The sequence below is a fragment of the Oncorhynchus keta genome, chromosome 20 (genome assembly GCF_023373465.1).
Source record: "Oncorhynchus keta strain PuntledgeMale-10-30-2019 chromosome 20, Oket_V2, whole genome shotgun sequence".
NCBI classification, from domain to species: Eukaryota; Metazoa; Chordata; class Actinopteri; order Salmoniformes; family Salmonidae; genus Oncorhynchus; species Oncorhynchus keta.
This window is the reverse complement of record NC_068440.1, coordinates 500,907-528,545: the sequence shown is the minus strand read 5'-3', so window position 1 is coordinate 528,545 and position 27,639 is coordinate 500,907. Positions and strand designations below refer to the sequence as shown.

Below are 27,639 nucleotides of genomic sequence, written 5' to 3'. Positions count from 1 at the left end.
ACCCAAGGACGTCAGAGAAAAAAATCACCTAACCGAGGAACTCAATTTAACCTTGCGCAATACTCTAGATGCATTCGCACCCCTAAAAACAAAAAACATTTGTCATAAGAAACTAGCTCCCTGGTATATAGAAAATACCCGAGCTCTGAAGCAAGTTCCAGAAAATTAGAACGGAAATGGCACTACACCAAACTGGAAGTCCACTGACTAGCTTGAAAACACAGTACCTTGCAGTATCAAAGAACACTCACTGCTGCTCGATCATTCTATTTTTCCAACTTAAATGAGGAAAATAAGAACAATCCAATATTTATTTTTGGTACTGTCACAAAGCTAACTAAAAAGCAGCATTCCCCAAGAGAGGATGGCTTTCACTTCAGCAGTGATAAATTCATGAACTTCTTTGAGAAAAAGATCAAGATAATTAGAAAGCAAATTACGGACTCCTCTTTAAATCTGCGTATTCCTCCAAAGCTCAGTTATCCTGAGTCTGCACAACTCTGCCAGGACCTAGGATCAAGAGAGACGCTCAAGTGTTTTAGTACTATATCTCTTGACACAATGATGAAAATAATCATGGCCTCTAAAACTTCAAGCTGAATACTGGACCCTATTCCAACTAAACTACTGAAAGAGCTGCTTCCTATGCTTGGCCCTCCTATGTTGAACATAATAAACGGCTCTCTATCCACCGGATGTGTACCAAACGCACTAAAATGGCAGTAATAAAGCCTCTCTTGAAAAAGCCAAACCATGACCCAGAAAATATAAAAAACTATGGGCCTATATCGAATCTCCCATTCCTCTCAAAAAATGTCAGTCTGGTTTTAAACCCCATTATAGTACTGAGACTGCAATTGTGAAGGTGGTTTTAATGGCATCAGACCAAGGCTCTGCATCTGATTTCAAGGTTTTCCTGCTAACCTACAAAGCATTACATGGGCTTGCTCCTACACGTAAGCTACGGTCAGAAGACGCAGGCCTCCTTACTGTCCATAGAATGTCTAAGCAAACAGCTGGAGGCAGGGCTTTCTCCTATAGAGCTCCATTTTCATGGAATGGTCTACCTACCCATGTGAGAGACATTTACATTTACATTTAAGTCATTTAGCAGACGCTCTTATCCAGAGCGACTTACAAATTGGTGCATTCACCTTATGACATCCAGTGGAACAGCCACTTTACAATAGTGCATCTAAATCTTTTAGGGGGGGTGTTGAGAAGGATTACTTATCCTATCCTAGGTATTCCTTAAAGAGGTGGGGTTTCAGGTGTCTCCGGAAGGTGGTGATTGACTCCGCTGTCCTGTTGTCGTGAGGGAGTTTGTTCCACCATTGGGGGCCAGAGCAGCGAACAGTTTCGACTGGGCTGAGCGGGAACTGTACTTCCTCAGTGGTAGGGAGGCGAGCAGGCCAGAGGTGGATGAACGCAGTGCCCTTGTTTGGGTGTAGGGCCTGATCAGAGCCTGGAGGTACTGAGGTGCCGTTCCCCTCACAGCTCCGTAGGCAAGCACCATGGTCTTGTAGCGGATGCGAGCTTCAACTGGAAGCCAGTGGAGAGAGCGGAGGAGCGGGGTGACGTGAGAGAACTTGGGAAGGTTGAACACCAGATGGGCTGCGGCGTTCTGGATGAGTTGTAGGGGTTTAATGGCACAGGCAGGAGCCCAGCCAACAGCGAGTTGCAGTAATCCAGACGGGAGATGACAAGTGCCTGGATTAGGACCTGCGCCGCTTCCTGTGTGAGGCAGGGTCGTACTCTGCGGATGTTGTAGAGCATGAACCTACAGGAACGGGCCACCGCCTTGATGTTAGTTGAGAACGACAGGGTGTTGTCCAGGATCACGCCAAGGTTCTTAGCGCTCTGGGAGGAGGACACAATGGAGTTGTCAACCGTGATGGCGAGATCATGGAACGGGCAGTCCTTCCCGGGAGGAAGAGCAGCTCCGTCTTGCCGAGGTTCAGCTTGAGGTGGTGATCCGTCATCCACACTGATATGTCTGCCAGACATGCAGAGATGCGATTCGCCACCTGGTCATCAGAAGGGGAAAGGAGAAGATTAATTGTGTGTCGTCTGCATAGCAATGATAGGAGAGACCATGTGAGGTTATGACAGAGCCAAGTGACTTGGTGTATAGCGAGAATAGGAGAGGGCCTAGAACAGAGCCCTGGGGACACCAGTGGTGAGAGCGCGTGGTGAGGAGACAGATTCTCGCCACGCCACCTGGTAGGAGCGACCTGTCAGGTAGGACGCAATCCAAGCGTGGGCCGCGCCGGAGATGCCCAACTCAGAGAGGGTGGAGAGGAGGATCTGATGGTTCACAGTATCGAAGGCAGCCGATAGGTCTAGAAGGATGAGAGCAGAGGAGAGAGAGTTAGCTTTAGCAGTGCGGAGCGCCTCCGTGATACAGAGAAGAGCAGTCTCAGTTGAATGACTAGTCTTGAAACCTGACTGATTAGGATCAAGAAGGTCATTCTGAGAGAGATAGCGGGAGAGCTGGCCAAGGACGGCACGTTCAAGAGTTTTGGAGAGAAAAGAAAGAAGGGATACTGGTCTGTAGTTGTTGACATCGGAGGGATCGAGTGTAGGTTTTTTCAGAAGGGGTGCAACTCTCGCTCTCTTGAAGACGGAAGGGACGTAGCCAGCGGTCAGGGATGAGTTGATGAGCGAGGTGAGGTAAGGGAGAAGGTCTCCGGAAATGGTCTGTAGAAGAGAGGAGGGGATAGGGTCAAGCGGGCAGGTTGTTGGGCGGCCGGCCGTCACAAGACGCAAGATTTCATCTGGAGAGAGAGGGAGAAAGAGGTCAGAGCACAGGGTAGGGCAGTGTGAGCAGAACCAGCGGTGTCGTTTGACTTAGCAAACGAGGATCGGATGTCGTCGACCTTCTTTTCAAAATGGTTGACGAAGTCATCTGCAGAGAGGGAGGAGGGGGGAGGGGGAGGAGGATTCAGGAGGGAGGAGAAGGTGGCAAAGAGTCCTTCTGTAGCTCAGTTGGTAGAGCATGGCGCTTGTAACGCCAGGGTTGTGGGTTCGATTCCCGGGACCACCCATACGTAGAATGTATGCACACATGACTGTAAGTCGCTTTGGATAAAAGCGTCTGCTAAATGGCATATATTATATTATATTAGCTTCCTAGGGTTAGAGGCAGATGCTTGGAATTTAGAGTGGTAGAAAGTGGCTTTAGCAGCAGAGACAGAGGAGGAAAATGTAGAGAGGAGGGAGTGAAAGGATGCCAGGTCCGCAGGGAGGCGAGTTTTCCTCCATTTCCGCTCGGCTGCCCGGAGCGCCGAGCGGAAATTCTGTGAGCTCGCAATGAGTCGTCGAGCCACGGAGCGGGAGGGGAGGACCGAGCCGGCCTGGAGGATAGGGGACATAGAGAGTCAAAGGATGCAGAAAGGGAGGAGAGGAGGGTTGAGGAGGCAGAATCAGGAGATAGGTTGGAGAAGGTTTGAGCAGAGGGAAGGATAGGATGGAAGATGAGAGAGTAGCGGGGAGAGAGAGCGAAGGTTGGGACGGCGCGATACCATCCGAGTAGGGGCAGTGTGGGAAGTGTTGGATGAGAGCGAGAGGGAAAAGGATACAAGGTAGTGGTCGGAGACTTGGAGGGGAGTTGCAATGAGGTTAGTGGAAGAACAGCATCTAGTAAAGATGAGGTCGAGCGTATTGCCTGCCTTGTGAGTAGGGGGAAGGTGAGAGGGTGAGGTCAAAAGAGGAGAGGAGTGGAAAGAAGGAGGCAGAGAGGAATGAGTCAAAGGTAGACGTGGGGAGGTTAAAGTCGCCCAGAACTGTGAGAGGTGAGCCGTCCTCAGGAAAGGAGCTTATCAAGGCATCAAGCTCATTGATGAACTCTCCGAGGGAACCTGGAGGGCGATAAATGATAAGGATGTTAAGCTTGAAAGGGCTGGTAACTGTGACAGCATGGAATTCAAAGGAGGCGATAGACAGATGGGTAAGGGGAGAAAGAGAGAATGACCACTTGGGAGAGATGAGGATCCTGGTGCCACCACCCCGCTGACCAGAAGCTCTCGGGGTGTGCGAGAACACGTGGGCGGACGAGGAGAGAGCAGTAGGAGTAGCAGTGTTATCTGTGGTGATCCATGTTTCCGTCAGTGCCAAGAAGTCGAGGGACTGGAGGGAGGCATAGGCTGAGATGAACTCTGCCTTGTTGGCCGCAGATCGGCAGTTCCAGAGGCTACCGGAGACCTGGAACTCCACGTGGGTCGTGCGCGCTGGGACCACCAGATTAGGGTGGCCGCGGCCACGCGGTGTGGAGCGTTTGTATGGTCTGTGCAGAGAGGAGAGAACAGGGATAGACAGACACATAGTTGACAGGCTACAGAAGAGCCTACGCTAATGCAAGGAGATTGGAAGTGGACTACACGTCTCGAATGTTCAGAAAGTTAAGCTTACGTAGCAAGAATCTTATTGACTAAAATGATTAAAATGATACAGTACTGCTGAAGTAGGCTAGCTGGCAGTGGCTGCGTTGTTGACACTACACTAATCAAGTCGTTCCGTTGAGTGTAATAGTTTCTACAGTGCAGCTATTCGGGGGCTAGCTGGCTAGCTAGCAGTGTTGATTACGTTACGTTGCGTTAAAAGAACGACAATAGCTGGCTAGCTAACCTAGAAAATTGCTCTAGACTACACAATTATCTTTGATACAAAGACGGCTATGTAGCTAGCTATGTAGCTGGCTACGATCAAACAAATCAAACCGTTGTGCTGTAATGAAATGAAATGAAAATGTGATACTACCTGTGGAGCGAAGCGGAATGCGACCGGGTTGTTGAGTGGGAAGTTATATTCGAAGACGTTGGCTAGCTGTTGGCTACTGCTAGCTAGCAGTGTCTCCTACGTTAAGGACGACAAATAGCTGGCTAGCTAACCTCTGTAAATTAAGGTAATCACTCTAAGACTACACACTCTAAACTACACAATTATCTTGGATACGAAGACAGCAAATGAGGTGGAGTGGCTCTGACATGATTGAGTTACAAGCACATGAGGTAGAGAGAGCGACCTCATGTGACGCAGAGAGACGCAGACTTGGTCTCAACCTTTCAATCTTTATTGAAGACTCATCTCTTCAGTAGGTCCTATAACTGAGTGTAGTCTGGCCCAGGAGTGTGAAGGGGAAAGGCACTGGAGCAACGAACCGCCCTAACTGTCTCTGCCTGGCCGGTTCCCCTCTCTCCACTCGGATTCTCTGCCTCTAACCCTATTACTGGGGCTGAGTCACTGACTTACTGGTGCTCTTCCATGCTGTCCCTAGGAGGGGTGCGTCGCTTGAGTGGGTTGAGTCACTGGTGTGATCTTCCTGTCCGGGTTGGCACCACCCCTTGGGTTGTGCCGTGGAGGAGATCTTTGTGGGCTATACTTGGCCTTGTCTCAGGACGGTAAGTTGGTGGTTGAAGATATCCCTCTAGTGGTGCCTGGGGGCTGTGCTTTGGCAAAGTGGGTGGGGTTATATCCTGCCTGTTTGGCCCTGTCCGGGGGTGTTTTCGGATGGGGCCACAGTGTCTCCGGACCCCTCCTGTCTCAGCCTCCAGTATTTATGCTGCAGTAGTTTACCTGTCGGGGCCTAGGATCAGTCTGTTATATCTAAACTATTTCTCCTGTCTTATTCGGTGTCTTGTGTGAATTTAAGTATGCTCTCTCTCTCTTTCTTTCTTTCTTTCTTTCTTTCTTTCTCTCTCGCTCTCTCGGAGGACCTGAGCCCTAGGACCATGCCTCAGGACTACCTGTCCTGATGACTCCTTGCTGTCCCCAGTCCACCTGGCCGTGCTGCTGCTCCAGTTTCAACTGTTCTGCCTGCGGCTATGGAACCCTGACCTGTTCACCGGACGTGCTACCTGTCCCAGACCTGCTGTTTTCAACTCTCTAGAGACAGCAGGAGAGGTAGAGATACTCTGAATGATCGGCTATGAAAAGCCAACTGACATTTACTCCTGATGTGCTAACCTGTTGCACCCTCTACAACCACTGTGATTATTAATATTTGACCTTGCTGGTCATCTATGAACATTTTAACATCTTGGCCATGTTCTGTTATAATCTCCACCCAGCACAGCCAGAAGAGGACTGGCCACCCCTCATAGCCTTGTACCTCTCTAGGTCTTTTCCTAGGTTCTGGCCTTTCTAGAGAGTTTTTCCTAGCCACCATGCTTCTACACCTGCATTGCTTGCTGTTTGGGATTTTAGGCTGGGTTTCTGTACAGCACTTTGAGATATCAGCTGATGTAAGAAGGGATTTATAAATAAGTTTGATATGAAATTTGAAATCAGTCAATTGAAATAAATTAATTTGGCCCTAATCGGTGGATTTCACATGACTGGGAATATAGATATGCATCTGTTGGATCTGTATGCATCAGATACCTTAAAAAAAGGTAGGGGTGTGGATCAGAAAACCAGTCAGTATCTGGTGTGACCACCATTTTCCTCATGCAACACGACACATCTCCTTCGCATAGAGTTGATCAGGCTGTTGATTGTGGCCTGTGGAATTTTGTCCCACTGCTCTTCAATGGCTGTGCGAAGATGCTGGATATTGGCAGGAACTGGGACACGCATCCCAAACATGCTCAATGGGGGATATGTCTGGTATGTCTGGTGGAGTATGCAGGCTATGGAAGAACTGGGACATTTTCAGCTTCCAGGAATTGTGTACAGACCCTTGCTACATGGGACGGATGAATTGCACACCAATGGGCCTCAGGAACTTTTCACAGTATCTCTGTGTGTTCAAATTGCCATTGATAAAATACAATTGTGTTTGTTGTCCGTAGCTTATGCCTACCCATACCATAACCCCACCGCAACCATGGGGCACTCTGTTCAAAATGTTGGCATCAGCAAACCGCACGCCAACACAATGCCATGCACGTGCTCTGTGGTTGTGAGGCCGGTTGAAAGTACTGACAAATTCTCTAAAAAGATGTCGGAGGCTGCTATGGGTGAGAAATTAACATAACATTCTCTGGCAACAGCTCTGGTGGACATTCTTTAGGCAGCATGCCAATTGCATGCTCCCTCAAAACTTGAAACATCTGTGGCATTGTGTTGTGTGACAAAACGGCACATTTATTGTCCATAGCATAAAGTGCAGCTGTGCAACGATCATGCTAATTAATCAGCTTCTTGATATGCCACATCTGTCAAACATGACTGGCGTTTAGCCAATATTTATGTAATTAAAGTCTCCTTAAAGTTTGGTTACATTTTCCGGTGCCCCCCTTATGTCGGCATTAGTTTGAACATGAGGCTGTAGCCAATATGCTTATCACCTACACTCTTACATGTAGGCTCTTTTATTTCTGTATATGAACAAAATATCGAAAATGATTCCTAATGTTGGCCTCTCTGATCCAATTCGGATCGCAGTAATTATTTGATATTGTGATTTTTTTTTACCTGTCTATTTGGACAACTTAAATCGATTTCATTTCTATGCTCGTATATTGGTGCGGCAGCGTAGCCTAGTGGTTAGAGCGTTGGACTAGTAACCGGAAGGTTGTGAGTTCAAACCCCTGAGCTGACAAGGTACAAATCTGTCGTGCTGCCCCTGAACCGGCAGTTAACCCACTGTTCCCAGGCCGTCATTGAAAATAAGAATATGTTCTTAACTGACTTGCCTGGTTAAATAAAGGTAAAATTAAAAAAAAAAAAAATATTGTTTGTACGGTTCTCGTGTTCTTCTTATTTCTTATTTTTATTTCTTGTGTGTTCTTGCTCTACCTTATGCTATTTTTAGTACTATGTTGATATTGATTACTGAATTGTTGGGTTTAGAAATGCATTTCACTGTACATGCATGTAACATTAAAACTTGAAACTTCTTGACAAGACGACGAGCATTAATGTTGAGCCTTGGTCATGGAAATACATGTGCTGAAAACACATTTGTGCCCTATTTAAAATAAGACAAAAGAACACACTATGAAGGAAAAATCCTGGAGTTTTGGTGAAGGTACAGCCAACAAGCGCAAAAATAATATTTTGATATTGTCGAAACTATATGACTAATGTTAAAAAATGATATCCCGATACATTACCAGTAAAAAGTATAGACATACCTACTCATTGCAGGGTTTTTCTATATTTTTAATATAATTTTCTACAGAGTAGAATAATAGTGAAGACATCAATACGATGAAATGACACACATGGAATCATGGAATTACCAAAAAAGTGTTCATCAAATCAAAATATATTTCATACTGGGTGGTATACTGAAAATAGCCCTAATTTCGAGAACTTTCAAGTTTCCTCAAGTGAAGTCGCAAAAACCATCAAGCGCTATGATGAAACTGGCTCTCATGAGGACCGGCATTGGAAAGGAAGACACAGAGGATACGTTTATTATCGTTACCAGCCTCAGGCAATGAAGCTCAAATAAATGCTTCTCGGAGTTCAAGTAACAGACACATCTCAACATCAACTGTTCAGAGGAGACTGCGTGAATCAGGCCTTCATGGTTGAACTGCTGCAAAGAAACCACTACTAAAGGACACCAATAAGAAGAAGAGACTTGCTTGGACCAAGAAACATGAGCAATGGATATTAGACTGGTGGAAAACTGTCATTTTGTCTGATGAGTCCAAAATTGAGATTTTGGGTTCCAACCGCCGTGTCTTTGTGAGACGCAGTGGTGTAAAGTACTGAAGTAAAAATACTTTAAAGTACCACTTAAGTATTTTTGGGGGGTATCTGTACTTTACTTTACTATTTATATTTTTGACAACTTTTACTTTTACTGCACTACATTCCCAAATAAAATTATGTACTTTTTTACTTTTCCCTTACACCCAAAAATACTTGTTACATTTTTTATGCTTAGCAGAACAGGAAAATGGTCCAATTCACGCACTAATTAATAGAACATCCCTGGTAATCCCTACTGCCTCTGATCTGGGGGGCTCACAGACTCAAGAAACACAAATGCGTCATTTGTAAATTATGTCTGAGTGTTGGAGTGTGCCCTGGCTATCTGTAAATTAAAAAGATCTGCTTAATGTAAGGAATTTGAAACAATTTGTACTTTTACTTTTGATACTTAAGTATATTTTATCAATTACATTTACTTTTGATACTTAAGTATATTTAAAACAAAAGTATTTTACTGGGTGATTTTCACTTTTACTTTAGTAATTTTCTTTTAAGGTATGTTTACTTTTACTGACAATTGGGTACTTTTTCCACCACCAGTGAGACGCAGAGTAGGTGTACGTATTTTTTTCCCACCGTGAAGCATAGAGGAGGAGGTGTGATGGTGTGGGGGTGCTGTGGTTGTGACACTGTCTGCAACTGCTTGGAATCCAACGCCAAGTAGCTACAGAGGGTAGTGAGGACAGCCCAGTACATGACCTCAATACCAGGTGGTATCAGAAGAAGGTGCTAATTGTCAAAGACTACAGTTTTTCAAGTCATAGACTGTTCTCTCTGCTACCGCACGGCATGCGGTACCAATGCACCAAGTTTGGAACCAGCAAGACCCTGAACAGTTTCTACCCCCAAGCCATAAGACTGCTAAAGAGTTAGTCCAGGTAGCGATTTGGTTAATTATTTAACTATCTGCATTGACCCTTTTTGCACAAAGTTCTTTGAGTCATCACTGCTGTTTACTCTGTCACTTTATTCCTAGTTAGTTACATGTATAAGTATCTACCTCAATGACCTGTACCACTGCACATTGACTCGGTATTGGTACCCCTTGTATATAGCCAAGTTATCATTACTAACTGTTTATCTATTATTCCTTTAATTATTACGTGTTTAACTTTTCTATTATTTCTCTATTTTCTTTCTCTCTGCATCGTTGGGAAGGGCCCATAATTAAGCATTTCACTGTTAATAAATTACATTTTATTTTATTTGAAAACAAGTGTTTTCTTTTTTTATGTTACAGTAAGCAACAGATACATATACCAAAAATTGCAGAAGATACTATACACAAAAAAGTCAGAAGACTTGTTTCCCATTGTGGTGCTTTATAACTGGTCACGATGGCAACACCCACCCGTAGCACGCGCTCCAGCAGGTGTATCTCACTGATAATCCCTAAAGCCAACAACTAATTTGGCCACCTTTCGTTCCAGTTCTCTGCTGCCTGTGACTGGAACGAATTGCAAAAAAATCGCTGAAGTTGGAGACTTTTATCTCCCTCACCAACTTCAAACATCTGCTATCTGAGCAGCTAACCGATCGCTGCAGCTGTACATAGTCTATCGGTAAATAACCCACCCAATTTACCTACCTCATCCCCATACTGTTTATATTTATTTACTTTTCTGCTCTTTTGCACACCAGTATCTCTACCTGTACATGATCATCTGATCATTTATCACTCCAGTGTTAATCTGCAAAAAAAATAAAAGTGCTTTATAAGGAATAGGGTGTAGTTTGGGACTTTAAATATTCTTTCAGGTTGCTTTTCTCCACGCATTTTGCAGGACTCATACCAGCCAACAATTACTGAAGAAAACAGCTTTCCAATCCGAAGACTGTCGTTTATATGTGTATTTTTGACACCTGTGCCAACCTATTGCACAAAGAGAAAATGAGACAACACGAATCACTAAGCTAACAGTTCTGTGGGTCTTTAACGGCTTTGGAAAGTCAATAGAATGTGAATACAAGATGATAACTGTTTTTAATTAGCATAATCATGCTACATTCATTCAGAAATATTTCCATAGAATTTCATTCATTATTGAAGGTCATTCAGTATACGTTTGAGTCAGCGTTGTCACAGATTCCCATTCAGCACTACAGGCATCAACTACAAGAAATACCTGAAAAATATCTTATGCGGTTTGAGACGGTTGCTTGGCACAGTGGCATGACGAGTGTGGAAAAGAACAAATTGAATGCCAGTGAGTAAGATGCATTTGTATGTCAAATTGGCGAGACTGTTCAGAGAGCGAGCCAGGCAGACAGCCATGCATGTAATCATCTAGCAAATCCGCTTGTGTCTCACGCACTGCACTGCACAATGATGCGTAGGGCCAGGCCGCTGCTATTGTCTCTGAGCACTGGTCCACATGAATAACCCTGCGTGTGTCCACATTAGCACGGGTCACCTCCCATAAGTATCATCTCTGAAGAAACAGCAGCCAAAGCATATTCGGCAAATAACTTTCACTTCCGCAAAAGCTCACCACCTCTTTCTCCCTACTAGGTCTCTCAATCATTCTCTCTATCTAAAAAAAACAATCTCCCTCTCTCTACCTTCTTGGCACACTTTCCATCATTCCACTGGCACCCCCTGTTCTCCATCACTACTCACCACCCCTTTCTCTCAATACTGTTTTCCGCACTTTGTCTCTCCTCCATCTTATTCCATCTCTATTTGTCTCCCTCTGTCTGTTTCTCTCTCTCTCTCTCCCTCTCCCCATCTCCCCCAGTCGTTTCCCCGTATATATCTCACTGAAAATATCAGAAACCTCAACAGCAGGGGTGTTGGGGCTCCCCTCTCCACCACCACACAGCGCCACCCCTAAATTGCTGGTCCTCCACCCACACAGCCTCAGTGGTTAATGAGCCGGTTGAGTAAGACAGCAGCTCCGTTCCACATTGATCATGAGGAGCCCCCCGCCTCTTACTCTCAGGGAAGCTATTTGTCAAGGTGATAATTTATTTTGTAACACCATTTATGGTGAGCCAACCAGGCAGGAAGGGATGCGCTGAAAGAGTTTTTTTTGTCTTAATTTGGTTCAGGTCCTAACAGACTAAATTTCAGGTCTTAAATAGGGGTCACAACATCTGGTACTATGAACACACATAGAGTAATAACTCACTGAGGTTCCACCGGTGAAGAAATACCTTTCAACTTTTTAAGGGGGGCGATTTTACAGTAAGGTTGCCACATTTTCACCACAGGTTCCTTGCTATTCCCTCCTACGCCTGTACAAAGGACTGGCAGCTTTTGTTCCCTGATCTCCTGCTAAGTTAAGATCCTTAGCAGCTACACTGGGAGTGAGTGAAAGCCACACTATTGTTTTGATCATGTTGACACAGAACATCCAATTAAGAGGCTACGGTCTGTGGCAGCTTCCCAAATGGCACCCTATCCCCTACATAGTGGACTACTTTTGTCAAGAGTCCACAGGGAATAGGCTGCCATTTAGGACTTAATCTGTGTCAGTGGCAAGGCCAATACCTGATAGGAGAAGACAGGAGTGCGGGCCGCCAGAGGAGAAGCGACTTCTTCGCGGCATTTCCTCCACTGGTCCCATGCACTCCTCAAGATGTTCCACATCTCCCCTCTCTAATTGGCAGGTGGCCTCAGATGGAAGATGATTTAATGGCCTGCGTGTGATTTTTTCTGCCTCAGTCAGCCATTAGCAGGGACATCTGTAGCATGTTGGCTTGGGTACGCCGCTGCGTGTGAAAGCTTAGAGCAACTCTTTCTAATGGAGATGGAAGCAGGTAGCTGACGGTGCTGCAACTCCGACGGTTGCAATCATGGTACTTCTTCTTCGAGGTACAAAAATATGAAATAACACATATGGAATCATGGAGTAACCAGAAAAGTGTTATACAAATCAAAACATGTTTTATATTTGAGAATCTTCAAAGTAGCCACCCTTTGCCTTGATGACAGCTTTGCACACTCTTGGCATTCTCTTAACCAGCTTCATGAGGTAGTCACCTGGAATGCATTTCAATTAACAGGTGTGCCTTCTTAATGCGTTTGAGCCAATCAGTTGTGTTGTGACAAGGTTGGGGTGGTATACTGAAAATAGCCCTAATTTCTAGAACTTTCAAGTTTCTTCAAGAGCAGTCACAAAAACCATCAAGCGCCATGATGAAACTGGCTCTCATGAGGACCGGCAGCTTAGAATAAGCTAAGAGAAACGACAGTCCAGCATTACTTTAAGACATGAAGGTCAGTCAATTCGGAAAATTCCAAGAACTTTGAAAGTTCCTTCAAGTGCAGTCACCATAACCATCAAGCGCTATGATGAAACTGTCTCTCATGAGGACCGCCACAGGAAAGGTAGACCCAGAGTTACCTCTGCTGCAGAGGATAAATGAATTAGAGTTAACTGCACCTCAGATTGCAGCCGAAATAAATACTTCACAGAGTTCAAGTAACAGACACATTTCAACATCAACTGTTCAGAGGAGACTGTGTGAATCAGGCCTTCATGGTCAAATTGCTGTAAAGAAACCACTACTAAAGGACACCAATAAGAAGGAGATACTTGCTTTGGCCTAGAAACATGAACAATGGACATTAGAATGGTGAAAATCTGTCCTTTGTTGTGACGAGTCAAAATGTTTGATTTTTGGTTCCAACCGCTGTGTCTTCGAGAAACGCAGTGATGTAAAGTACTTAAATAAAATGTACCCACTACACACAAATCTAAGTAGGAATTAAATTAGACTATATGCATATGGACGAGCAATGTCAGAGCGGAGTGGACTAAGGTACAGTAGAATAGTATAGAATACAGTATATGTATCTGAGATGAGTAATGCAAGATATGTAAACATTATTTAGTGAATGAGATACTGTAGAATAGTATAGAAAACAGTATGTACATATGAGATGAGTAATGCCAGATTTGTAAATATTAAGTGACTAAGATACCGTAGAATAGTATAGAATACAGTATATACTATACATATGAGCTGAGTACTGCAAGATATGTAAACATTATTAAAGTGACTTGTCTTCCATTCCTTAAAGTGACACGTTTTTTCTAGTCTATGCCTATAGGTAGCAGCCTCTAATGTGCTAGTGATGGCTGTTTAACAGTAAGATGGCCTTAAGATAGAAGCTGTTTTACAGTCTCTTAGTCCCAGCTTTGATGCACCTGTACAGGCCTCGCCTTCTTGATGATAGCGGGGTGAACAGGCAGTGGCTCGGGTGGTTGATGTCCTTGACAATCTTATTGGCCTTCCTGTGACATTGGGTGCTGTAGGTGTCCTGGAGGGCGGGTAGTATGCTCCCAGTATTGCGTTGGGCAGACCAAACCACCTTCTACAGAGCCTTGCGGTTGCGTGCTGTGCAAGTTTGTGAGGGTTTTAGGTGACAAGCCAAATTTCTTTAGCCTCCTCAGGTTGAAGAGGCTCTGTTGTGCCTTCTTCGCTACACTGTCTGTGTGGGTGGTCCATTTCAGTTTGTCAGTGATGTGTACGCCAAGGAACTTGAAGCTTTCCACCTTCTCCACTGCGGTCCCATCAATGTAGATAGGGGGGTGCACCCTCTAATGTTCCTGAAGTCCACAATCATCTCTTTGTTTGGTTGACGTTGAGTGAGAGGTTGTTTTCCAGGCACCACATTCCCAGAGCCCTCACCTCCTCCCTACAGGCTGTCTCATCATCATTGGTAATCAAGCCTACTACTGTTGTGTGGTCTGCAAACTTGATGATTGAGTTGGAGGCGTGCTTGGCCACGCAGTCATGGGTGAACAGGAAGTACAGGAGGGGGCTGTGCATGCACCCTTATGGGGCCCCAGTGTTGGGGATCAGCGGAGTGGACACAATGTTTCCTACCTTCACCAGCTGGGGTCGGTCCGTCAGGAAGTCCAGGACCCAGTTGCACAGGGTGGGGTTCAGACCCAGGGCTTCAAGCTTAATGATGAGATTGGAGGGTACTATGGTGTTGAATGCTGAGCTATAGTCAATAAACAACATTCTTACATAGGTATTCTTCTTGTCTAGATGGGATAGGGCAGTATGCAGGGTGATGGCGATTGCATCGTCTGTGGATCTATTGGGGCGGTAAGTAAATTGAAGTGGGTCTAGGGTGGCAGGTAAGGTAGATGTGATATGAGCCTTAACTAGTCTCTCAAAGCACTTCATGATGACAGAGGCGAGTGCTATGGGTGATAGTCATTAAGTTCAGTTACCTTTATCTTCTTGGGTACAGGAACAATGGTGGCCATCTTGAAGCATGTGGGGACAGCAGACTGGGATAGGGAGATTGAATATGCCCGTAAACACACCAGCCAGCTGGTCTATGCATGCTCTGAGGATTGTGGCAAGGGATGCTGTCTGGGCCGGCAGCCTCGAGAGGGTTAAGACGTTTAAATGTTTTACTCATGTCCGCCACAGAGAAGGAGAGCCCACAGTCCTTGGTATCGGGCCGCGTCGGTGGCACTGTGTTATCCTCAAAGTGTGCGAAGAATATATTTTGCCTGTCCGGAAGCAAGACGTTGGTCTCGGTGACGTTTCTGGTTTTCCTTTTGTAGTCCGTGATTATCTGTAGTCCCTGCCACATACGTCTTGTGTCTGAGCCGTTTAGCTTGTTTGATTGCCTTGCGGAGTGAGTGTTTGTATGCTTCCATGTTCCCAGTCACCTTGCCATGGTTAAATGCGGTGGTTCGCGCTTTCAGTTTCGTGCAAATGCTACTGTCTATCTACGGTTTCTGATTAGGGATGTACGAATATTTTGAAGAGAAATACACAACGCAGAGGACGAGAAGTCAATAGAGTATTAACGGTCAGTAGGAAATGATCAATGGAAATAGTGGCTTTTACAAAACAATATCCCATTAGCAAGGAAGCTATGGATGCTACTACAGTAGTGATTAAAGATTCTGCCGACATGCTGCTCATACTCTTTTGACAATGAATGGAGCTGCACAGGTCACAGCTGCTCATTGGAACAAATGGTCAGCTGTGTTGGAGGCTCCTAACATCATCATACCATGTAATCCAGCTACTCTGATGCTTCCTCCAGATACCACATTACTTCAACATGACTGTTTTGAGTTGGTTTTGGATCAGCTCTCTGATGGGTTTACTAAGAGTCATCTGTTGGAAAACCCTGAGTTTATCCTATACACAGACGGTTCAAGCATTGCGGAGGGGGGTGTGAGGAAGGCACGCTGGGCAGTTACTACAATACTACAATAGTAGGGGAGGCAGACAGACAAGTAAAAGAGACGTGGGGAATAACTCCAGAGGGGGGACATGACGTAGTACCAGGACAGTGGGTGATGCTAAAAAAAATGTAACAGACACATTAAGGCCAAAGTGGGAAGGTCCTTATCAAGTGTTGCTCATAATGAGGTCAGCAGTGAAAGTCCAGTGAAAATCACGATGGATACATGTCATTCATTGCAAGGTTGTCAATTTTGATGGCAAAGCGGAACCTGGAGAATAAAGAACTGATTGGTTAGCAATCGGGTGTCAATCTTGGGTGAAGAAGCATGGTAAGATGATCAGAACCTGATAAACTTCTATGTTGTACACCGCAGGGTGAAATGTCCAACGTTTTCCTGAAAATCACAAAAAAATCTATGTGAAATATTAATTTCTCTTGAAACCAGGACATGTTACTTTCACTTTTTTTAATTCCTTCGTTACTGGTTGTGAGAATCTACCATCTGAAGCAGAAGCTATATTCCTTGACCCAAGGACTGTACTTGAAATTATATAAGATCACCAGTGAAGTGTCATTAGAGAAGTCCTTATCAACCAGTGGAACGGAAGAAGAATTCCTCACTACTGGCAGACTGTCAGAACATAGTTGGAAATAGTTATCTATGTGGGACTGATACCAGTGTGGAAGAGCTGGTCACTTTCAAAGGACTTGGTGAATGATTAACTTGCCAAGAGGACGATTGAATATTGTTGTCTTCTAGACAATTTGTTTTTTTTGTGAGTATCCTCCTAATACAGGATGTGGTAGAAATCGTAAGGGACATCATCATTACACCTGTTACACAATACTTATTTTCTATAACTTTGTTTGAAATCTATTTCTTATTGCAACAGCAAGTAAAATATGCCCTTTATGTTTTATAGAAATGCAAGGTGTTTAATGTGAATCATTTTATGCTTACTGCTAATGTTTTTTATATTTTATATTTTTTCATGCTTTTTATTGTTTTCTAAAAATAGTTTTTACGTATATTTATTTTTTAAATGGTCTAGAGGGGAGTGTAAGAATATTTTGAAGATAAGAACACAACGCAGAGGACAAGAAGTCAATACTAACTAACTTCTCACATTCTGACCTTTATTTCCTTTGTTTTGTCTTTATTTAGTATGTTCAGGGTGTGAGTTGGGGTGGGCAGTCTATGTTTGTTTTTCTATGTTTGGTTTCTGTTTCGGCCTAGTATGGTTCTCAATCAGAGGCCGGTGTCGTTAGTTGTCTCTGATTGAGAATCATACTTAGGTAGCCTGGGTTTCATGGTTGGTTTGTGGGTGTTTGTTTCCGTGTGAGTGTTTGTTGCCACACGGTACTGTTTAGTTTTTCGTTCATGTGCACGTTTATTGTTTTGTATTTCATAGTGTGGCGAGGAGGAGGAATGCCGTTACATAACGGTCAATAGGGAATGATCAATGGAAATAGTGACATGAGAGGAATTTGGAGACATGGGAGGAATTTAATTCCGGGACTCATAGCTACATGGCAAGTTCTCATTGGTCCAAATTGTTTATACATTGAACCTGAAATCGGATACTTCTTATTTGGCCATTGGCCCAGTTTTATTGCAAGGAAAACGAATTGGTCAACCACAGGCTAGGGCTGGGTTTTGAAGTACATCCTGTCCTTTTGTTCTGTGGAAAGAATCACAGGAGAGAATCACTGAGGACAGGGGAGAATGAACATCTGACTCTCAGCATAATAGCTCCTCTTTGAATAAAACTATTTTTCTCCCCCTGATTTGCTTTGGGGTCTGTGTTATTGAAGAGTAACATCAACTGCTAACAGGGTAGATTTTAATAGTCACAGTGGGTACTACATCTCCTATACACTTCCTTATAAACTCAGTCACCGTATCCGTGTATGCATCTAGATTATTTTCGCAAGCTACCCGGAACAGGTCCCAGTTCACGTGATCAAAACAATCCTGAAGTGTGGATTCCAATTGGTCAGACCAGCGTTGAATACTTTGAAGCACGAGTACCTTCTGTTTGAGTTTCTGCCTATAAGGATGGGAGGAGCTAGATGGAGTCAGGGCCAGATTTTCTGAAAGGAGGGTGGAGGAGGGCCTTGTAAGTATTCAGGAAGTTTGGGACATTAGATGATGAGTCCAAATTTGAGATGTATGGTTCCACCCACCTTGTCTTTGTGAGACACAGAGTGGATTAACGGATTATCTCTGCATGTGTGGTTCCCACCGTGAAGCATGGAGGAGGATGTGTGATTGTGTGGGGGTGCTTTGCTGGTGACACTGTCAGTGATTTATTTAGAATTCATGGCACACTTCGACAGCATGGCAACCATAGCATTCTGCAGCAATACGCCATCCCATCTGGTTTACACTTAGTGGGACTATCATTTGTTTTTCAACAGGACAATGACCCAAAACACACCTGATGAGGGCTATTTGACCAAGGAGAGTGATAGAGTGCTGCATTAGATGACCTGGCCTCCACAATCACCCAATCTCAACCCAATTGCGATAGTTTGGGATGAGCTGGTTGAGAGAATGCCAAGAGTGTGCAAAGCTGTCATCAAGGTAAAGAGTGGCTGCTTTGAAGAATCTCAAATATAAGATATAATTTGATTTGTTTAACACTTTTTTGGTTACTACACGATATATGTTATTTCATAGTTTTGATGTCTTCACTATGAAGAAGAAGAATGTAGAAAATAGTTTAAAATATAGAAAAACCCTTGAATGTGAAGGTGTGTCCAAGCTTCCGACTGGTACTGTATATATCTCAATTCCCCAGGGCAGTGTGTGCTCTGTGTAGGGTGCCATCTTTCGGATGGGACGTTAAAACGGGTGTCTTGCCTCTTTGTTGACAATAAAGATACCATGGCACTTATTGTAAGAGTAGAGGGGTAAACCCGTGTCCTTGCTAAATTATGACCATCATGACCACCTAATCATCCCCAGCTTCCAATTGGCTCATTCATCCACCCTCCTCTCCCCTGTAACTATTCCCCAGGTCTTCGCTGTAAATGTGAATGTATTTTCAGTCAGCTTACCTGGTCAAATAAGAGGTAAATGTGAATTTTTCATCCGAATAAAACCCATAGCAAGCTGTTTTCATGGCCTTAGCACAAACAGCTTGGTTTTCATGTGATCCCATTTTTCACAGATGGATTTTTTTCTGTAACCATCTGGGCTGAATGCTTCGCTCAAGGGTACAACCAACAATGAGGCCTCATCACCCAGAGTTCAGCCCTGAAAGCCCCTGGTCCCTTGCCCTCTGCCCTGGCCTCGGCTCCTCCCTGTTCCCCCTGAGGTAGTATCTAATTCTGAGGTGGGTAAGTGAGGCCTGCAGCAGGATGTGGACAGCGGTTGCATCCCAAATAGCACCTTATTCCCTATATAGTGCACAACTTTTGACCAGGGTCCATAGTGCTTTGTTTACAAGTAGTGTACTTTATAAGGAATAGGGTGCCATTTGAGATGAACCAATGATGCTGAAGTGGCCTAAAGCCTACGGCCTATAAGGCTTGATCGCTTATCAGTATTCCTGCCATAGCCTCTGTGGATTTGTCTGCTACCTGCAAACTGGGTCAATTTTTGCATTATTTTACAGATTCTTATCTCAATGTGGAGGAAGGGATTTTTTTTTTTTTTTACAAACACACACATCACCCCACACAGATACACGTATTATCATTAGAATATATTAAAATGAAAATATATTCATATAAGTGTTATATTAAGGTGCTGATGTGCCAGGACTTGATGAATGATTATCCCGTACAATGCCTGGGCGTACTCCTCACGCTGTGCAAGTCATAGAACACACACCAAATGAATAATTAACAATGATAGATAATCCTAATACAGAATGTGACACGCACAAACCTGCAAAACCCTCACACCACTTTGAACATGTGCTGGTACTGCTAATGATTCTCTTTAAATATGCCTCCTCTATTGAGATTCAAACTGGCATACATAATTGCTATCACAACCAGGGCTAGTAGGAATTTGACTAGGTGTTCGTTTGCACTGTTGGTTCGGTACACCAGAGGTGATTGAGAGACCTTGAGTATGTCAAGCCTCACATGCCCAGAACTCAAGCCTCACATACCCAGACTGAGTTATATTAAATATTTCAGAATTATCATTCAGATGCATTCAAACAATTCTATTGTATATATGTAATTATCTTTGATATTATCTTTCCATCTGAGTATATGTCCCAAATGGCACCCTATTCCCTATATATAGTGTACTTTTCACCAGAGCCCTGTAGTGCACTAGGTAATGCACTAGGTAATAGGGTGCAATTTGGGACTCAACCTGGGACCTGGGTTTTGGAGGTGATTGAGGAAACAAGAGCAGATGGGGGGGGGGGGTAATGAGATGCACACAACAACAACAAATACATTGATGGGGACAGGCTGGCCATGAGAGAGTAGAAAAACAAGGGAAAGAGGGAGGTAAATAACCAAGTATGAGCTAAAGAGGGAGGTAAATAACCAAGTATGAGCTAGAGAGATTAGATACAGGAGATAGGCCAGTGTCTGAGGTGAATATAAATGGACAAAACGAAAAGGTGGAAAACAGATAGAAAGAGAAAAATAGAGAGAGAGAGAGGGGGGAGTGGGCAACAGCGGGGTGAGGGGAGAAGATAAAAGAATGTGAGAAAGATGGATAACTAATGAGAGGACAAAGGCACCAGACACCCCATCGATCTCTGCTGCAGAGGTATTGAGTTAGAGGTCTGGAGATGTTTACCTACAGTATAGTTACCTACTGTAGTAGGATTGTTATGACCAAGGAGAGATAGAAGAAGAAGAATAGGAAGAGAGGGGCAGGTTTCTGGGGTGGTGTGTGTGTGTGTGTGTGTGTGTGTGTGTGTGTGTGTGTGTGTGTGTGTGTGTGTGTGTGTGTGTGTGTGTGTGTGTGTGTGTGTGTGTGTGTGTGTGTGTGTGTGTGTGTGTGTGTGCGTGTGTTTTGTTTCAAGGTTTCAAGTTTGGGGAAGCAAATTTTCACCATAGAAATGCACCTTTACCACAAAGAATTCCATGCATCCTCACATTTGCGGTCTTATGTCAGATAGCCTACTATTCCTATTTGTGATGATAAGATTGGCTAGTCATAATTTAGGCTAATAATATAACTCAATCACTGTTCGCAAAAAAAATGCAGCGCGTAGTGGCGTAGAGTAGGCTAGACTATAGGCTATATCAGATAGCCTTTTGTTTCTTTGCAGGGGCAAAATGTGGCCTTTAATAAACACATTACATGTAATTCTACTACACTTCATATTACTGGAGACATTAGAAGAATCTTTTTTTTAATATGACAAAAATGACAGGGTAGCCTACTCTGCTGACACTGACAAACAGATCAATAAAAACAACGTTTTCTTCAACCATTTGAGTTAAGAAAGAAACTAAGAAAAAGAGAGACGCAAATACAATATGACGTCCATCTAACCTGGAGGAGTAAATTATTGTTAAAAAACGAACTTTCAAGTGTCCCTGACCCAATAATAAAGACAGTGAATACACACACTCACCTGGGATTAGTGCTGAGCGATTAACGGAAAAGTCGGTTATTTTTCATTTTATAAACAACCATTTGACAAGACGTCAGTTCAATTATTTTGAATTCCATTTTGTACATTTTTCTTTCTGTGATCTCGATGTGCAGTTTCTGTAGATAAATCAGATCAAGCCTGAACTGTGTTATGTTGTAGTTTCTAAACAGGCCAATATTCTACATATTTTAGCACTGAAAACATGGTAATTAACTACAATGACCATAATCCATTGCACGCCCACTTACCTTAGTCCAGTCTGGCTTTGAATTAAATAATGAAGCAATCAAATAAAACAAATATTTTATTAAAGTAATGTGAATAAATTATAGTTAAATAAGTGATATCCAGTAATGAGCAGTCACTACCATCATGGGACTTCTATTCATTGTATGAATTGTTACAGCATTCAACCCACATAAATCATAGTGCATTTAATGTCTAAAAAAATTGCGAAACCTACATTTTTTTCATAATCTAACCGAAAACGAACCCACCTCAAAAAGCACTAATCGCTCAGCACTACTGGGGAAATGGCTGCTACTCTCCGCTGGTGCCAATAAGATAGGCAGGTGTTCGCTCAATTAAGTTGAGCATTTTGATAACTAAAGACAGATTAGAGTCTTTCCACTGTCTTCAATTTACAGTAATAGCCATTTACTTTCCAAACTATGTTATTCTGCGATTGTATTTAGAAATATCGCAAAATGCTTGGCTGGGTCTCTCTGCTTTTCATTGACAGTTTCAACTCAAGTATCATCTATTTGGTCATTGCAGAGCTGCCCAAATTGCGGGCCCTTTCGACTGTAGGCTGTGATTTAAAACAACCCAACAACCCGTTTTTTTCTTCAAAAACGAATGATCCTCTGTGACCAAATCATGCTTTCTGGTGTAGTAGCCTATTTTGAATGATTTTGATGTATTTATGTATAGACATTAGGATAATTAGGCTACATAATTTTGGCAACTTAGTTCAATATGAAATAGCTTTCCCTAGCCTTACAGATGCACCACCTATGGGGGGGGGGGACAAAGAAAGCAGACAACATCAGAATGGATTGCAAGTCAGATGGAGAGGATTGAGTGTTTGTGAGAGAGTGAGAGAGGGGAGGGGGTCATAGATGACAGATATGAGTCATTGTGGAGTAAGAGATGGACAGTGACAACTGAGTTGTCCACATTAATTAAATATTCATATAGAACACCAGGTACCTGCTTACATGGTGGAAAGGAACATTAAGGCAACACAATTGCCTGGTATTTGCTATAGTGTGTGTGTGCATGTGCGTGTGTGTGCGTGCGTGCGTGTGCGCGTGCGTGTGCGCGCGCGTGTGCGTGTGTGCACGTGTATATTGGAAATAGGCAAATTCTGCAATGCACATTTTCGGGATGGGGGAATACAGCATTCATCACACACTTAACAATGATTTATACATACATTCACCTATATTCTCTAAAATAGTAACATTTAGTTAGGGGATGATCAATTCCTCATACTGACACCTGTCGTCGGTTTAGGTCCATAGCAACAAAGAAAACAAAGATAATAGTGTACTGTATTATACTTGTAGCCTACTTACTGTAAATTTGAGCTGTTCCAATAGACGGCATGTCGGTCGTTGGCTCGCGTCAGGTGCAAGTTTGTAAAGGCGAGCGCTATTAGACAGAGAGAAACCGTTGCGAGAGCCATAATCCCACTGTTCCTCGTTCTTTTTAGGCTACCTTCTTCGCTCTCAGTTTCCGCCGTCCCAAACAGTGGGTCTCTCACAACATCCCGGCGGTCAAAAACAACGCAGTTGAATTAGTTTCCAGCAACCTTTGGGAAGGACAAATATGCGTACTTGGCTTGGTTTACGTGTTTTTCAACTCTAATTCCATTGCGCGAAGAATCCCTTTTGGGCATTCTCCCCAACCCTATTTGTATTTACTTTGCCTGCTGCGCACGTTGAAGTCACCGTGCATTGAGTAGGCTATTACTTTTATGTTCCCTATTCCTCTCCACTGACCGAAAACAGCCGTGTAATAAGAATAAGTGATAAGGCAAATTAGGCTGCCACAACTGACAACTGTAGTCCCATAATGAGCCGAGAAGATGCTGCAATTCTCCTCAACATATCTCAATACTATCTTTTCGTCTTGGTTGGTCAAGCACAGCTGGCATTGAAGTTTCTCAAAATGTGTTCAAATTATCCTTCTGTTGGCATTGTGTTCCCGTTTCGTTTTGACGATCATCTACTTTGTCATCTTAAATGAGCCTCAGCTCAGACTGTCAGTTGAGACTTTGAGGTGTCTACCTTGCCGACTCCTTGCTCCAGCCAAACGCCACGCCCACGGACGTTAGTTTAATCTCCGCAATGAAAGTATATACGTAAAGTATGCAGCGAACGACAGAGCAGCGGAAGAATTTAGTGGCTCGTTTCTATCCGCCGCCTCTTCCGAACCACCCACGCACTGCGCGCCAGTTTCCTACAATCCCGCCCTCTGATGGACAAGATGCGCTCACTCTGCCCAACCCCGCCACCACTGTGTGTGTGTGTGTGTGTGTGTGTGTGTGTGTGTGTGTGTGTGTGTGTGTGTGTGTGTGTGTGTGTGTGTGTGTGTGTGTGTGTGTGAAGAATAGGAAGAGAGGAGCAGGTTTCTGGGGCGGTGTGTGTGTGTGTGTGTGTGTGTGTGTGTGTGTGTGTGTGTGTGTGTGTGTGTGTGTGTGTGTGTGTGTGTGTGTGTGTGTGTGTGTGTGTGTGTGTGTGTGTGTGTGTGTGTGTGTGTGTGTGTGTGATGCGGGCGTGTGTTTAATTTCCAATATTCAGAGAGATTTTAATTAACCTGTTTAATTTCGATGGTGGGTTTAAACACTATTAATTTCACTGTTTTAGGCATTACGGTGTTTGATTAACTATGCAAATTCTATAGGCCTATTATAACGGTTATTATCATATCTTGGGTGTAATTTTCATAAGTGGTTTTGGTGATGTGAGTGGGGATTTAAGTCTCCCTAATGTGAGTTTCTATAATCTGTCATTGGGAATACTAAATGTTTTGCATCTTGTGATTAGTTCTCAGTAAAGTTCAAATTCATTGGAGAAAATGCTATATATATTCTTCCTAAACCACAGTAGGTCTACAGCCCTACTCTCTCCTCCTCGCACGCCTTCTCTCATGCACACACGCTCTCACACACACTCTAACACACACACACACACACACACACACACACACACACACACACACACACACACACACACACACACACACACACACACACACACACACACACACACACACACACACACACACACACACACACACACACACACACACACACACACACACACTGTCTATTTTGATCTCGATTCCCTTCACTCACTCTCTCCCTCTCTGTTGTTTTTTGACCCCTCTTTTGAATGCCTTCCAGGCATGTTGCCGTGGTGACAGGGAAAGGGGGATGAAAGAGAAAGAGAGAGTAGCCTACCAACACTTTCCCCCCAACTCTCCCTTTCCTCTGCCTGTTCTTACTATGCCAGATCACTTGCTACTAGCATTTGTCATCCCTTTGTCACCTCTCACTCAAGAGGCATTGCGTCTCCATGGCATATCCCAGCCATCTCTTCACAAACCCTCTCTTTTTTATAACCTACCACTCACACTGACAATACTGTCAACGAAGATCAGAAAATATTGAGATTGACATGTTTAATATTCACATATTCCTATTTGAGTAACATGAACCATGTCGTCGGCCTTATGCATGTGTATGGGAATGGTTGGCCTATGTATGAGTGTTAGACTGTGAGTGTCTCAATATGGGCTTTGTACAAACATAGTATGTGAGAGGGAAGCATGGTCTAGTGGATTGCTTCATGTCATCAATAATCAAATGTGTTTTAATTTGATGTTTTGGGACGTGTTGCGGATGTGCATGTTGTTCTTTTGCCGTTGCTGGGCACTGCATGGTAAACATGTGTAGCCTTACACTATAGAGAAGTTACCTTGTTTACACTACATGCACAGTGATTCATCCATGATTGTTACCAGTATGGACATATTGATTATTTAGATCATATATTATCATCAATCTACCTCCTTGTCTTCATATATCCTTGTTTTCCTGATAATGATTTACTAACAGAATTCATTAACAGAGAAATATTTTTTATAAATGTTCTGCTCTGTTTCTCTTCTGCATCATACATTTTCTCCTGTTTCTTTTTATCACTCTTCTTTTCTCACTTAATAATAATCCGATTTGAAATTCAAACACCAAAGACCTACTTTGAATGAAGTGTTCAGAGAATTCGGGGTATGAGAATGATCCCAAATAAAAACATTTAGTGAGTGTAACCAACCATTATTAATAAGAAAAACAACAATATTTGGTCACGAAGAAACACCTAACAATGATGTGTACAATTTCAAATCTTGCCATCTATGTCCCCGTCCCTCTCCCCATGTTCAGCGTTGTGTTAGTAACCCACAATGGCATGACCATCACACCCACCTCCCAAGTCTTCCCTGTCCTCTCCCTTTCTCACCCCTACTGCCCGACATGAATTTTCAATTCCTCTGTTTACCTAACCCCACTGTGCCAAAAACAAGTGAGATGGCGAGAGAGACCAAGTGAGAGCCTAGGAGACTATGGTGAGAAAGAAAGAGAGAGAGGGAAATTGAAAAGAGAGAAAGTTTAGGGAGGGGGAGAGAAAAAGACGAAGGACACCATAGTGTGTCTGTTATGGTTATTGGCGATCAGGAGGATGGCAGGTATGAACTCCAGGTGGGCCTTACTGATGTGTGTACCCTTGAGCGTGGTACTTAACCTGATTCGCTCCAGCAAGTACCCAGCTGTACAAATGGCTAATGAGATTGGGAAGATATAGGCCCGGGATAATGGCATCTGCCAAGCAATCAAGAACAATGTTCTGCAATGTCAGGACATGATGAAAAGTGAGAGAGAGAGAAAGTTAACGAGTGGAGAAGAGGTGAAACTTCGGGGAATGAGCTGGGTACTGGTAAATGATTGTGGCGAATGAAAAAGAGAGGAGAAGGGAGATGGGGGCGTGCTATATGTATGAAGAGTGATGACAGACATCATAACAGGTGTGAGACACATGTACAGTAGGCAGGGTTGGGGTGTTTAACGGATTGCATGTAACACTTCTCTGTTTTCTCAATGACATTCCAATCAGCATTGAAAACAGGCACAAGTTCAAATTTGTTCAACGTGGGTGAGTCTGACCATAAGTCAGAGACCACTATGAAGACACACCAAATGTGTTTGATGGATCGCGGGAAAAGAGCAGAAATAGGCTTTTGTAGGCTACAGTTCAAGCTATAGTGAGCACCGTAATTCATTGGACAGTGACCGTTTTTTGTTATTTTTGGTCCTGTTCTCTAGCACTTTGAGTTTGAAAGGATACAATGACAATAAGGGTGAAGTGCAGACTGTCAGCTTTAATTTGAGGGTATTTTCATACATATCGGATAAACCGTTTAGAAATTATAGAAGCTTTTGTACATAGTCCTCTCCATTTTCGGGCATCAAAAAACATTGGACAGTTTAACATAATGTAGAATAAAGTAATCATTGTTAATATTTGGTCGCATATCCTTTGCATGCAATGACTGCTTGAAGTCTGCGATGCATCGACATCACCAGACGCTGGATATCTTCCCTGGTGATGCTCTGCCAGGCCTGTACTGCAGCCATCTTCAGTTCCTGCTTGTTTCGGGGATTTATTACCTTCAGTCTCCTCTTCAGCATGTAAAATGCATGTTCAATTGGATTCAGATCCGGTGATTGACTCGGCCAGTCAAGGATTTTCCACTTTTTGGCCATCAAAAACCCATTCGTTGCTCTAGCAGTATGTTGAGGGCCATTGTCTTGTTGCATGATGAAGTGCCGTCCAATGAGTTTGGAGGCATTTGGTTTTATCTGAGCAGATAAAATATTTAATTGTTCTACTTCTGTCTGCAGTCACATCATCGATGAAGACAAGTGAGCCTGTTCCACTGGCAGCCATACAGGCCCAAGCCATAACACCCCCTCCACCATGTTTCACGGATGAGGTGGTATGCTTTGGATCATGGGCCTTTCTTTTTTTCTCTCCACACTTTCCTATTTCCATCACTCTGGTACATGTTCATCTTTGTCTCATCTGTCCACAATACTTTTTTTCCAGAACTCTTGGGGCTCTTTTAGGTGTTTTTTTAGCAAAC

General features: G+C 43.6%; 1 protein-coding gene across 2 annotated transcripts in view; it reads right to left on the bottom strand.

The window, feature by feature from the left end:
- The window catches only part of LOC118399103 (ephrin-A3-like), a 102,544-nt gene extending 78,654 nt beyond the window's left edge, over positions 1–23,890 (bottom strand). For both annotated transcript variants that reach the window (XM_035794897.2, XM_035794898.2), the window contains exon 1: positions 23,010–23,890. In XM_035794897.2, coding sequence (XP_035650790.1) covers positions 23,010–23,119 — 110 coding nt within the window. In that variant the 5' untranslated portion in view covers positions 23,120–23,890. The remainder of the gene's footprint in view (positions 1–23,009) is intronic.
- Between the last annotated feature and the right edge of the window lie 3,749 nt (positions 23,891–27,639).